The sequence below is a fragment of the Podarcis muralis genome, chromosome 2, assembly GCF_964188315.1.
Source record: "Podarcis muralis chromosome 2, rPodMur119.hap1.1, whole genome shotgun sequence".
Taxonomy (NCBI): domain Eukaryota; kingdom Metazoa; phylum Chordata; class Lepidosauria; order Squamata; family Lacertidae; genus Podarcis; species Podarcis muralis.
Window position 1 is genome coordinate 69,517,701 of NC_135656.1, and position 13,684 is coordinate 69,531,384.

The 13,684-nt window shown below is 48.3% G+C and overlaps 1 protein-coding gene across 4 annotated transcripts; it reads left to right on the plus strand.

The window, feature by feature from the left end:
- Positions 1 to 971: 971 nt before the first annotated feature.
- On the plus strand, positions 972 to 8,940 carry INKA1 (inka box actin regulator 1). 4 transcript variants are annotated; one of them, XM_028718580.2, is made up of 2 exons: positions 972 to 1,178; positions 7,976 to 8,940. In XM_028718580.2, the coding sequence occupies exons 1-2, from the start codon at positions 1,128 to 1,130 to the stop codon at positions 8,843 to 8,845; spliced, it is 921 nt and encodes a 306-aa protein (XP_028574413.1). In that variant the 5' UTR covers positions 972 to 1,127; the 3' UTR covers positions 8,846 to 8,940. The 4 variants fall into 4 exon arrangements, with proteins under 4 accessions (XP_028574413.1, XP_028574414.1, XP_028574415.1 ...); XM_028718581.2 differs by lacking the exon at positions 972 to 1,178 and adding an exon at positions 1,308 to 1,675; XM_028718582.2 differs by lacking the exon at positions 972 to 1,178 and adding an exon at positions 3,837 to 7,488.
- Positions 8,941 to 13,684: the final 4,744 nt, after the last annotated feature.

Genomic DNA, 13,684 nt, shown 5'->3' on the forward strand with positions numbered 1-13,684 from the left:
GATATTCTCTGCCACAAAAGCATGCCCCATAATTAGGCACACTAAATACAGCGGCTGATTTAGGGAAGCGCGCGTGGTTCAGTCACACTAAGCACTGAGCTTAGGGGGTGCTGCAGGGGGCGCTGTAACTCTGATGGAAGGTGAGAGGTGGGGGGAGGCACAAAATTTGGGTGTTGCACAGGGCATCGCTGAAATTTGAGACCTTAAGATGCTCCACTGTTAAATATCTAAGAGCAAGTAGTACATATTATGAGTAATTTCCAATAGATGGTGAAAGTGGACATCTCTTTTTCTGGCAGGCTCCTACGCCTTTAAAAGCAGCAAGGCCGGCAGAAGTTGAGACCGTAAGAGGTCTGCTGGATCAGCCCAATCATCTCCAATCTAGCACTCTCTTTTCCTAGTGCCAACCAGACGCCTATGAGAAGTCCAACAAGAACATCTTTTGGCAGCAGGGCCATGCAATGAGTGGGAAAGCATCACCTGTTGGATCTCTGCCTGCTGCTCCACTGTTAAATAGCACAGGGACCCTGCCCAGGAAAAAAAGACGACAACCCTATATGGAGAGTACGCGCTCGATGACAACAAAGAACTTAGGGCTGTGCAGAAGTGGAATCGTTTCTTTTGTGACTTGGCTTGGCCATCATAGCGCTGCGGCAGCTGCATGCAGTCTCCCTGCCGGAGGTGGGCTGCAGCAGCGTAGCAAGCAAAATAACAGCGGCAGTTGCTCCGTGCCCAAAAGGGTCCCGACCCCCGAAGGGCCCGTTTGCTGCGCCGGCCCCCCGTCTCTCCACCCGCAGCACCTTTTGGCTCCTAATATGGGGCTCTAATTAAATTACAGAAGACCCGGGGAAGTTCGGGTTACAGGCACCCACCTCGCCCGCTCATTGGCTGTCGGCGGAGCAGAGACGGTGCGTGGGGCGCTCATTGGTCCGCTCGCGAGACGGGGCGGGGCTCGGCCCGAACCAAACGGGCCGCTCTGCCCGCTCAGGACTGAGCCGGGGAGAAAGTCGGAGTCTCGCCCAGACAGCGAGAAACTTTCCTCGCTGGCGCGCGGGTCTCTCGCTGGAGCCCCTCGGACAGCAGCAGCCCCCTTCCGCTGACAGGCATCTGAGCGCCCCGGCTCTGGCATGCACAGCGCCCGCCTCGACGCCTTCGTGAGCCACCTCCGCGCAGAAGTGGTAAGTGCAGGGAGGTGCCTGTAGCAGGGGGAGATCGAGGTGGGCGCGGGGGGGGAGAAGCCAGGGGACGCGCCGTCGGGGGGCTCCGGGTGCCGAGAGAAAGCAGCCTGGACGAGGAGCGGTGCCTTTGATCGCGCCTACCTTGAGCCGGCCGTTCCCCCGGGGAGAAAGCCTTCTGCACGAAAAGCGCCGGCGCAGCAAGACGGGGCTTGCGGCTTCGGCGCCTGTGTGCAGGGTGCGGGTTGCGTCCCGCCCTGGCTGGCTGAGGGAGCTGTCAGCGCCGGCCGCCTTGCCTCTTTCTTCGGCCAGACATTGCTGTTCCGTCCTCCGCTCTGGCTAATGAGGTGGCGGGTCACCCTATCCTGGCGCCGATGCCACTGCAAGGCTGTCCCTGGAGGTGACCTCCTTGGCCTCAGAGACCTGATCTCGCTGGGGAGGAGTCGGCATCCCGGCGGCGCTGCCGCTAAGACTACCATCCCGGGCGCGTCTGCATGGGAGTAAGTCCCGTGGAACTCGCCGTGCGCTCTTCTTACTAGGGGACGCGGCATGTTGGAAGTCCATCCCGTGCAGGGTGACTTGGGTACGTTTCAGAGTGACGATCACGCTGCACAACGGACGCCTAGAAATCCGTGCCCGCTAATCCCAGAAGGGGAGGGTCTGGTAATTTTAATAGTGAATGAAATGGGTTCTGCGCGCGTTTGTGCGGTGCTTCTTACGTTCTTGCCTATCAGAATAGATTCTGGGGCTGAGGAACCCGGGTGATGCCTGGTTCAGCTTGGAACAGATCTCGCAGGGTGAAGATGAGCCTTGCGTGCTGAAGAGGGAGGCGGGAGACAAGGAGGATCCCTGCCCTGGCCTTTCTTTACGGGGGGAAACATGAAACAGGAGGAAGATATGGAATCAGCTGGGTAAATAGAATTTTGCAAATCTCCCATGTATGGAGGAGGCTGCTTATGGACAAAGGAAAGGCTTGCTTTCGAAGTTTCTCATTTGAACAGCCCAGCTCACTTTCACACTGTTACTTGTGGCGGACAGAGGGAATAGGACTCTCCCTGTTGGGCATCCTGCGGTCTTCTAGAAACAAGTCCATCCATGGGGCTTACCCTCTAGTGCTCGGTCTGGGTACTGCAGATTGTAAACAGTCCCTAGAGAAGATTCTGCAACTCTAGAACTTGGATGGTTTATGGATGTGTCTTGTGTGTCTGGAGAGGGCTTAGGCTTTCTATATGCACCCTTATTTTTGTGTAAGAAATGGCTGCATGTAGTCTACATGTGAAGTCTCGTGCTTATGCCAGATTAGAATAGTATCTGAGATTTCCCTGATATTCTGATGATGCGAGTCTACTAGAGTCAGCTCCAGAACTGAAGGGGCCTTTGAGTAAATCTCCTCTGATGGATCTCTTCATGCATTGGTGAGTTTATCCTGGAAGCAGTGAGCATCTGCAGGCTGCCGTTTTAAATTGCTCACAATGGTCCCAATGCAGAGGTTTCAGGGCATTGTGGGAAGTTAAAATGATGGCCTAAGACCCTCAGGGGACCTAGCTCAGGAATAAGCACTGGTGGGCCTTGCTGGAGTCCTGGCAGCTGGCTAATGGTACCATGTCCCAACTGGGCCAGTATTCTGCCCTGGCTACCTCTATTGTTCCACACCCTCTTTGTTCTCACCCAGTAGGAAATGCTGAGCTTGACCATTGAAGGGCAATGTTAGGTGGGTTTTCTTCCCCAAAATCAGGGTGTTCCTAGACTGCGGCATCTCCTTCACATTCCTGAAAGAAACACAGCCGAGACAGATAGAGTTCTGTATCATATCTGAATAGGAATCACGGTTTTCCAAGGTGACACACACCTGAGTATGCCAAAACACAGAGGATCCATGTGGACCATCCAAATTGTTCTGTGTAACAATATGAGAGAGGGGAAGTTCTCATACAGGAAGTGATGTAATGATGGAAGGAGTTTTGAGCTGCTCAGCTATTGAATTCTCCTCTGAGTCAGAACCAGAAGGCCAGCAGATGTCAGCTCTCTTCAGACTTTCTCTGATAGAGTTCAGTAAACACACGAGGGGGGACATGGCAGGCTTTCCCCCTCCCCATTGTCCTGTCAATCGATTGCTCTCCACAAGTTGGAGGGTGATCATCTGACAAGGGGAACTTCCTGTCACCATCCCCATACATTTTAGAACCCTGGAAGATCAGGGTGGGGAACCCACAGTATGTGTGAGGGTGAAGCTGGTGTGTGTCCCCTCCCCAGTGTATTTACTGAACTCTGAATGAGGCTGTTGTGAAAGATGAAAGTCTCTAGAAAGCTTAATGCAGTCTCTGTTTCATATTTATATCAGGGAGGGGCACTTTGACAGACATTATGAATGCCGTCCTTATAAGTGGCATGGCAGCTCCCTTGCAAAAGCCGTACTGTGAGGCTTGCAGCAGCATTATTTTGTTTTGAAAATCAGGCCACTATAGATATGTGTGATAGCTGCTGCAGTGCCCCCCCCCCCGTGTTTCTTTTTGGTTGAAGCTTGTAGGCCATGGACATTATCCCAGCATGCATCACTGAAAGGCATTCTCTGTATTTTGTGATGAAGGGAGGTTGTATGTGCAATGGAAATTTGTTTTGCTGTATTGTATTGGCAGTTGGAATCCTTATTTCCACTGCCCTGGAATCCATGTTTGGATGAAGGTATGGTTTAGGAATTTCCTAAATAAATAAAAGCTTATTTCCCTGTAGTGTAGCATTGGCTGTTTTGCTTCTGGGCCCAACCCTGGTTTTGGCGGTTAAAGGCGCTGCCTATAACGGTTTGAAGTTTTATGGTTAAAGTTTAACCTTTCGAGATGTACACATCCAGAGACCCATAGGGTTGATGTTGCTGGACTACAACTCCCATCACCCCTGACAATTGGCCATGCTGGCTGGGGCTGATGGAGGTTGCAGTCTTAACAACATCTGGAATGCCACAGATTTCCTATACTGTACCCCTTTCCTTCAGGACTGCTGTATGCCATTTAAGAGTGGGACTACAAGCTCTGGGCTTGTAGCTAATAACTGCAACAGCTAAGAGCAGGACCTTCATGATGATTGCTCATTGGAACCCACTGCCAAAGGATGTTAAGTAGCCTACGTATTTTGTGGAAATTCAGGGGAAGGTGTCAAGCCTGCCTTTTAAGATGAATGCAGCTGATAGCAAACTGTCAGAACTACAGTGGTACCTTGGTTCTCAAACTTAATCCATTCCGGGAGTCCATTCGACTCCTGAAACGGTTCGAAAACTGAACGATTTGTTTGGCAGCTAAGCCATTCGAGAACCACGGTACTGTACCACTGTATAATAATAAAATCACATCAACAAAAACCAAGCATCAAGCCTTAAATCATTGAAGCTTCTGCTGAAAAACAGAACAAGAGTGCCTTAAACATATTGAAAATAGATAAATAAATGTGAGGACTGAAATGGCTAATGCTGAACTTGGAAATCCGACACCTTTCGGCTGCCAGAGGGAAGCAACATTTTGCAGGAATCTTGTTTTTAAAACTTGACTTCAAGGCATTTGCAAACAGCTGAGTGCTCAGAGATGGTCTAGCGGCAACAGACCTAGTGGAGCCGACCTGTATGGAGCCACTAGTCTCCCATTTGGATGTGCTAAGCTTGTGGATCAATTTCTTGAGTTCTCCTCTGGCATCTGGAGGCCTTGCCTGGGAAATTGTCTGTGCTGACTGGCAGTACATAAGAGGCTCCAGGGCTTCGCAGTCATGAATGCTCAAGAGGCCACCTGGCTCTTTCTTCCCCTTACTCCTTCCCAAACTTGTCCAGCCAGGCGATGTGACATTAACATAGGAAGCTGCCTTATACCAAATTACGTAACTGGTCCACCCAGCAGCTTCAGCAGTATATTTCCCAGCCCTATCAGGCAATGCCGGGGATTGAACCTGAAAAAAGCAGATGCTCTGCCACTGAATTATGGCCCTTCCCCATAGCTGGCCATGGATGTTGGTTCTGGGAAGGCATCAAGCACCCATGTGCTGTCCTGTTTTTTCCTTCACCCCCAATTAATCATCCTGACTGGTCCACAAGAGGTAGAAGTTAAGTGGTTGCTAGGCAGCTGGAATGCATGCTTCCACAATTGCTTCCTGGCCAGAGATGCAATGGCGGTGGCTCAGGTAAAAGGAGGAGGCATGGCAGGAAGAGAGAGGAGACACCAAGCACAGGGTGGGTCAAATGTCCAGAGTTGGTCCTCTCAAGAATTGCAACTTATGGGCCTGATCCACAGGTCAGAAGGAAAACGTACTGCTTGGGAAGGGACATAGCTTGTTGGTAGAGCATCCGCTTTGCATGCGGAAGGTAGGACTGGAAATGTCTCTTATCCGAAACCTTGATGCTGCCAGTCAGTGTAGACAATACTGAGCTATGTTGACCAGTGACCTGACTTGGTATAAATGACTTGGGAGTATCTGGCTAGTTGGCAGCGTGATCTTTTAGCCAGATCCCAAGACAGGGTTTCAAATCTTGGGGGAGCATACTGAGTCATAGCCTATGCGCATGTGTGATACTGACTCAGAAGAATTCCATCTCTTTGCAGCTGCTCCCGAGCACTGAAACAACCGTTGTTTCCTAACCTGTGTGGTGTTCAGATAGGGGGTTGTCCTCTCATAAAATCTCATCAACGGCTGACTAACCGTCGCTGTGTAAATAGAGTTTATCTGATGCGGTGCCTAAGAAAGGAGTTTGTGTTTTTCCTTGACAGGAAGTGTTATGCATAGGAGTTGGGGGAGGAAAGAGATGATCTATGGGCATTTCCCCCCCTTCTTTTTTTATGGCTCACATGGTTAGCCTTGCAATTGCGACTGGGGCCTAACCCAAAACAGACGTCTTGATGGGTTCCAGGTTTTCAGCCCAGCCGCTGGGGAACTATTGCGAGCTGTGTAACCACCGGACTGACTAAATCAGTTGTCCACTACTTTGCCTGGAGGGGCCATGGGACTCCTTACAGCACTGCTGTTTGCTGAACTGTGGAGACTTTAGAAAATGACAGGAAGTGGGCCTGGAGGAAAAGAGCGGAAGAAGAAATAAGATACCAGGACTCTGGTGGCCTTAGCATTTGAACATTTACCTCTGCACATTTCAGCTGTTAGGGATAACCAGGGTTCATTTGTGGGCTTGTGAGAAATCTGCCTTTATATGCATCTTTTTCTGCAGTGATTTCTCTCCAACACACACAGGGACCCTGTACAGTGGTACCTCGGGTTAAGTACTTAATTCGTTCCGGAGGTCTGTTCTTAACCTGAAACTGTTCTTAACCTGAAGCACCATTTTAGCTAATAGGGCCTCCTGCTGCTGCAGCGCCACCGGAGCCCAATTTCTGTTCTCATCCTGAAGCAAAGTTCTTAACCCGAGGTACTATTTCTGGGTTAGCGGAGTCTGTAACCTGAAGCGTATGTAACCCAAGGTACCACTGTAGTAACTTCTGACCATCTCTTTCATGCTGACCCACATTTTCCTTAGCCCCTGGGAGAGGTCTGTCACTATTTAATATGCTTGCCTGTTGGAGACTGAGCATATGCATCCCTTGTTTTCCTATGGATTTTTTTCTTTTTTTACAAGAGGACACAGGAAGCTGCCTTATACTGAATGAGATCACTGGTCCATCTAGCTGAGTATTGTCTACACTAACTGGCAGTGACTCTCCGGGGATCTCCCCCAGTCCTGTCTGGAGATGCCTGGGATTGAACCTGGGATCTTCTACTAGCAAAGTAGATGCTCCACTATGGAGCTATGGTCCTTCCTGAAAAGACGGTTTGCATCATTCTGGCTTGCTTGGATGTCCTGCCCTCCTCCTGCGCAACAGAAAACAACAACGAGAGACCCCCAGGTGGTTCTGGGTGAAAGGGGTGCAGGATTGTAATGCTTGTTATAGCTTCCAACTGAACTTCACATCCTTGTTTAAACTGCTGCAAATTAATGCCTCTGCCCCCATTCCAGGCCCAGCTGATTACTCCTCACATTTCTGTGGCCTCCTCTCCCGGCTTTTCCCTCCTCTTGCGTGGCTGGGGGGGACGGAGACTGCTTGTGCAATACCTGGAGACTTCAACACACCCTCTGTGTGTCATCTTCTGCCGGCTAGGGCGGCTCACTCGCTGCAACAAGCTGCTGCTTGCACAGCCGGGGATGGGCTTGGAACGTGCAGGAGCTGCCGAAAAGCTCTGCCTCGGGGCTGGGGGCCTGCCGAGACGAGACAGGGCAAGGGCTTGCGCGTGCGGCTCCAGCTCCCAATTCCACACCTAGGCTAAGTCAGATCTGTGCCCCTCACACATCAAGGTAAAAACTGCAAGGAGGCTCGTGGCATTCGGCAGGCCTTGGAAACGCTGGCACATGCTGGGCGAGAAAGAGAGAGAGAGGCTTGGGCTCCTGGGCTGGGTAAGCCGAGTGCAACAGAGGGCTGCTTGTGGGACACAAGTGCGCAGTGCTAATAATGTTACCGGGGAGCCAGAGAATAGATGTGTGGAGGCAGAGGACAGTCATTGGCATTAATTCAAGCAAATGATCTGATTTTTGCCTGAGGAGGCCTGGGTCATGCGGGGTCAGGAGCTCATTTCTCGGCAGTCGGTGATCCTCCAGTTTTCTGCCTTTTGCATTATTTGGACTCATGATCCACACAGGGCTTTCTATCTGGGTATGTAACCTGTAGGATTAAATCTATTTGGGCTAATAGTACAACCCTATACAAGTATACTCTGAAGTAGGCCGCAGTGGGCAAGTAGCAGTGGTAGGAAGATGACCATGTGTCTGTCTTCTCCCCTCACAGCTGTGCATGAAGGAGTCGAGCGAGGTGCTGCGGGGCCAGATGCAGTGCATGATGCGGACCCTCCACGACCTGAAGAGGGTGCACGACCGAGACATCCGACTGGACCCCCAGGAGATGAGGCCGCTCTCCGCCATGCCTTCCCCAAAGCAGTGTACCAGCCCACGGGTATCCGCCATTTCGGAAGCAGACTCTGCCTGTTGCCTGGAGACGGCCGTAGAGGAAGAGGTTGCCTTCTCTCCTCCGAGCAGCGAGCGGAGCTTGGAGTTTGACTCGGGCTATTCTGAAGTGTCTGGGAGCAGCTGGCGGGATGAGGAGGGGCCCCCACCCCTGCGAGCCAGCAAGCTTTCCTCGGGGGGCTTTCTGCGCCGCCGGGCACCCGCCAGGAGGCCTAGGCCCAAATCTGCTTCAGATGCCTGCTTGGAGCGGTGGCGGGACGTCGAGCCCACAGATGCCGGGGACTGGACCGTCTCCCTTTTGTCACAGAGCCGCAACCGGCAGCCATTAGTGCTGGGGGACAATTGCTTTGCTGACCTGGTTGAGAACTGGATGGACTTGCCTGAGGAGAGTGGGGAACGGGGGCGGCTGCAGCGCTGGCTGGCTAAGCCCCATGGCTTCCTGCTCAACCTCTCTGGCAATGTACGCCGCAGGCTGGCTGGCATCTCGCGCACGGAGCGGGCCAAACAGGACCCTGACGGCACCAAGCGTTTCTCTTGCCCCGCAGGTCTGGGAGGGCGACCTCCATTACCCTACTTCCACCAGTCCTACGCCAACATCAGTGAGCTTTCCACAGACTGTAGCAGCTTTGCTGCCCTCATGAACTGCCGGAGCCGGCAGCCGATCATTTGCAATGATGTGATTGGCTACATCTAGCCTTGCCCCTCTTTTTTTAATGCTCGTTTTCTTAATGGAACAGATTTATATTTTTTACAGTTCTCTGTAAATAAATGTCTTTTTTCTACATTAAATCTGTCTGGTGTGTGTGCATGTAAATGGCATTGCTTGATCCAAACTACATTTTAGCTGTTCTCGGAGTCAACCCCAAGTAAGTCAACATATCCAGTCTTGTCTGTAGCGGAAGCATCATTTAAAATACCAATGTAATAACATGAGTAAATATAAGAAGGCAAGGAACAATGAACTTTCAGCCCAAAGTATTTCCCCAGAAATTGATAATATGTCATGTTTTGATTCCTTGACATGGGTTGGCCTATCTTAAACTACAGACTTCAAATCAGTCTGACAAATATCAGTATAGTACCTTTCGATTGTTGGAGAACATGAAGTTTGAAATACAGGATAGTCTGTCAATGCAATTGCAACTCTTGAGAGATTTGATGTAGAGAATTATTGCTGTGTGCGGTCCTCAAATGTAAAGATTATTTCCTTTGCAGGCTCAGCTAAAACAGAGTTTCTTCTTCTTTTAGTTTCTCATTGTGCCAACTGGAAACTGGAAGGAGCAGAAGCTACACTCCTAAGATAGTTAATTCAGGTTGATAAAATGGTGCAGAACATTTTGTGCTAGATTTCAGTACAATTGTTGAAAAGCAGCCAGGAGGAGAACCAGTCTATGCTTCCATCAAGGGAGATTTCAAAAGGGCCAAGACAGGAGCTGTACATGATGTCAAGAATCACTTGCTTTCCGGCATACACCTGCAGTTATAGTGGGTACCACTTGTAGAGCAGGCCGCTAGCTAGTTCTGGTGCCCAAATAAAAATGGTGAAAGGAATAATCATAGCATGGCAATTAGTGCACACATAAAAATAGAGACTTCATCTGTAAGGGATGTTCATTAGTTGCAGTTATGAAAGAGCAGAATAACAAACTACAACAAATCCAACCAGTTATTCCAAACCAATGTTTGCTGAAGCTTTCAAATTTACCATGTGTCCATACTCAAATGATATTCAAAAATACCTAGAACTGATGGACAAATGTGTTTGCTTTATCATTAAACATAATTGATGAAGCTAAGAGCAGATAACACTATGCAAAAATACTGTCAAACCACAGTAACACCTTAACAGTGTTGATTAATCCCATCAGCAACATCAAATACCTGTGAAGAATGGATAACAAGGACTACTGAAGACTAATTGCATGTCAGAGCCTTTCTTATGTTTCCAGGTTACATGAAAGCTGCAAGATCCAGTTGTTCCTACCCATCCCTTAAAATAATAGTGGGAATGAGTCAGAAAGCACACGATAACACAAATTACAGGATGTCTATCTGGGTAAAGTGTGTATATTCCTGGCACAAAATATTAAGGACAAGGATGAAATATGTCAAAATTAAGAAGCGCAGAGAAGTTGTGATAGCATAAACATACAGGAGAATCTGCCTTCAAAAAAAACACCCCTGCATATAAGAATTGCTTTGCTGGATCAGACAAGATGCTTCCTTCATCGAGCATTTTGTTACCGACATAAATTACCAGATGCCCCATGAAACCTACAAACAAGTATGGCTATGATGGCTATTCTGCCCATTATCTTCACTGCCTGGTCCTTGGAGGCTGGCTGTGATGATGCGGGTCCATTTCAACAGCTTTCCCCAATCTGATACCAGCAACATCTGGAGGGTGCCAGCTTCCCCATCCACTCCAATCCCTAAAAACTAAACAAAAAACCCCACTGTAAGCCACTCTGTAATCGCCAGAGTGATTTTCATTGCTTAATTATGCAAATATATCAAGGGAATTTGGATGTTATGCATATTTCATCAGTGTCCTTAATTTGCATGACTCTGCATGCAATTGGTTTGATGGAGTTAGGAATTGTTTAACAGAGATTTGAGTAGTCAAACTAAAGCTGCTGAAGTTAAGTGGTCCTGTCCCCTGACAAAGGAACGCCCAGCAATGAAATATTGTTGATAGCTGCCCACAGGCTTTTCAGTCTTATCTCTGCAATCACGAGGACTAGAAAGATAACATTTAAAACAGTTTAAGAATGCAAGCCCATGCATGCCTACTCAGAAGTAAGTGTATTTAGCGAGGGTAACCAACGTGGTGTGCTCCAGGATGCTGCTGGACTCCCAACTCCCATCATCCCTGGCCATACTGGTTGGGAGCAAATGTCATCTGGGCATTGGGCGAAGAAACACTTTCTTTTGCGTTTTCTGAAGTTCACCTATATTGGATGGCCCTGATTTCTAGTATTCTGATTTGAGAGGGGAACTATCCCCTTTCTCCACACCATTGCATCTCTTTCACATCGCCCCCCCCCCCCCGCTCACATAAAAAAACACCACCTAAATGTTGTGGGCAACTTTTCCTTGTAGGGGAGTTTCTCCACTGTCTCGATCATTTGGGTTGCCTCTTCCTGAGCCTTCTATCTTCACAATATCCTTTTTGAGTTGAGGCAGCCAGAACCCAGTGTTCCAAGTGTGGTTGCCCCACAGAGCCTTATGATGGTAGCAATTTTGTGTTTTAGTCTCTTAATTGACTAAATCCAAATATATTTGTGCACATGTACCTATCCAGTTCCATGGACTGCAAGAAGATCAAACCTATCCACTCTTACGGAAATCAGCCCTGAGTGCTCACTGGAAGGACAGATCCTGAAGCTGAGGTGGCAATACTTTGGCCACCTCATGAGAAGAGAAGACTCCCTGGAAAAGACCCTGATGTTGGGAAAGATGGAGGGCACAAGGAGAAGGGGATGACAGAGGACGAGCTGGTTGGACAGTGTTCTCGAAGCTACAAACATGAGTCTGACCAAACTGCGGGAGGCAGTGGAAGACAGGAGTGCCTGGCGTGCTCTGGTCCATGGGGTCTCAAAGAGTCGGACACGACTAAACGACTAAACAACAACAACACCTATCCAGAGAGGTGTTCTTTTTTTAATTGCTTCTTTGCTCTCTTTGGCCATTTGGATGGGCGTCGTGAAATAAGAACGAATGTGAATGCGTAGGCCACAGCAACAGGGCCGGAAACTGTGGGAGGACACATCACAAAAGAAACCCAACAAGCCTTAGCATGTACGCTCAGGGTACAAAAATAGCACTGCATTGTTCTCCTAGTATGATACATCCCTGGTGATAAGAAAAGCTCATGCTTTTGAGACTCCACTTGTCTGTAGACCCCCAGTATCTGGTTGCTGAATGCAGCCTCTTCTCTTTGAACAGCACCTCTTTTTCACCAACATGCGACTGAGGGATAAGTGGTAAACCCCCTTCTTTGTCAGTAGCATTGTCCCTCTTAGCACACTTATGTGAATGAGCCCTAAAACAATCCGTTTATGAGCCATCACCCTGCTAATTTTGCTCGGGAAGTTGCATCACAAGCCAGTGAGAGCGCTCCAAAAACAAACCTTTTTCTAGTCATTACACGCCTCTCCCTTGAATCAGTAGATCTAAAGGATTACAAGAAAACACCGTCTAGTCTGACCTTCAGTGCAACACAAGCCAAGGGGATTTTTCTTCTGTTATTTACAACAGCCAAATGCAGGCTATTGGGTGTAATATATCACTATTTCCTCCCCCTTCATCGAAGCTATTGGGCTTTATAGCCAGGATCAGACCCCTGCACCCATGGAAAAACCAACCTCACACCTTTGTTAGGCTTTTCCCTCAATTGTTAATCACCTACCGTGTTAAAAATAGCACCTTTTCAAAATAGCATACTTGATCAGATTTATTTCCCAGGTCTTTCTTCTCTTCTGCCTTTATCTTTTGCATATTTGCTCAGATTGCAGATGCTTCACGTCTCTCACTTTTAGGGGGGGACTTCCAGGAGCCATCCCTTACTACTGTCTTCTCCAACCTGGTGCCCACTACGATGGGACTATGATAGTGCTGGCTAGGGTGGAGGGGAACTACATTCCAGAACATCTGAAGGGTACCAGCCTAGGGAAATCTGCCTTACTGCAGTTCCTCAAATGTCTTCCTTACATTGTGAACAGTGGAACCATACAGCCAGCTGAACAATACCCAAGGGTGAGAAAATACAGTGTGTTTCTCCAGTGTGGTGTCCAGTTAATACTACTGACGACTGCATTTTCCCTTTTCATGTGAATATGAGCTTAGCATTCAAAAGCTATTTACTGTGGCATATTTTTGTACTTCTGCATGCTTACACACACACACACACACACACACACACACCGAGCAGACAATGTTACTGAAGAGTGGTTTCTGAGGTCTGAGCTCATAATGGAAAGTAAAAGGGAAATGTGATCTTCAACCATGTTTATACATACAGTATGCATGTATACATTATGCTGGGTCAGGATGTTGTTTCATCTGACCTGATGTTTCTCATGCTGGTCGGCAGTGACTTTCTCAGAGGGGAATCTTTCCCAGTGTGCGAAGCTTAGATTGCAAGAGCTACTCAGTGGCGAACACTTATTCACACAGCAGCACATTTTATTTTTATTTTTAAATTTGTATACCTCACTTCTTCTGTAGATCTCAGGGCATGTAGTTAAACTAGGGAATTCATTACTGTGAGATGCAGTGATGCCCCAAAATTTATGGAAGCCTGTTGCCAAATATGTGATATTTATTTCAAACTTTCCCATTAATAAATAATTTAAGCTGCTTTAAAGAATGGCAGAAGGATATTTCTAGATTTTTATGGCAGGGGAAGAAAACAAGAATTAAATATAAGATATTGATTGACACTAGGGAAAGAGGAAGCTTCTCACTGCCAGATTTGCGTTTATATTATGAAGCGGCTTGTTTATGCTGGTTAAAAGATTGGATAAAGTTG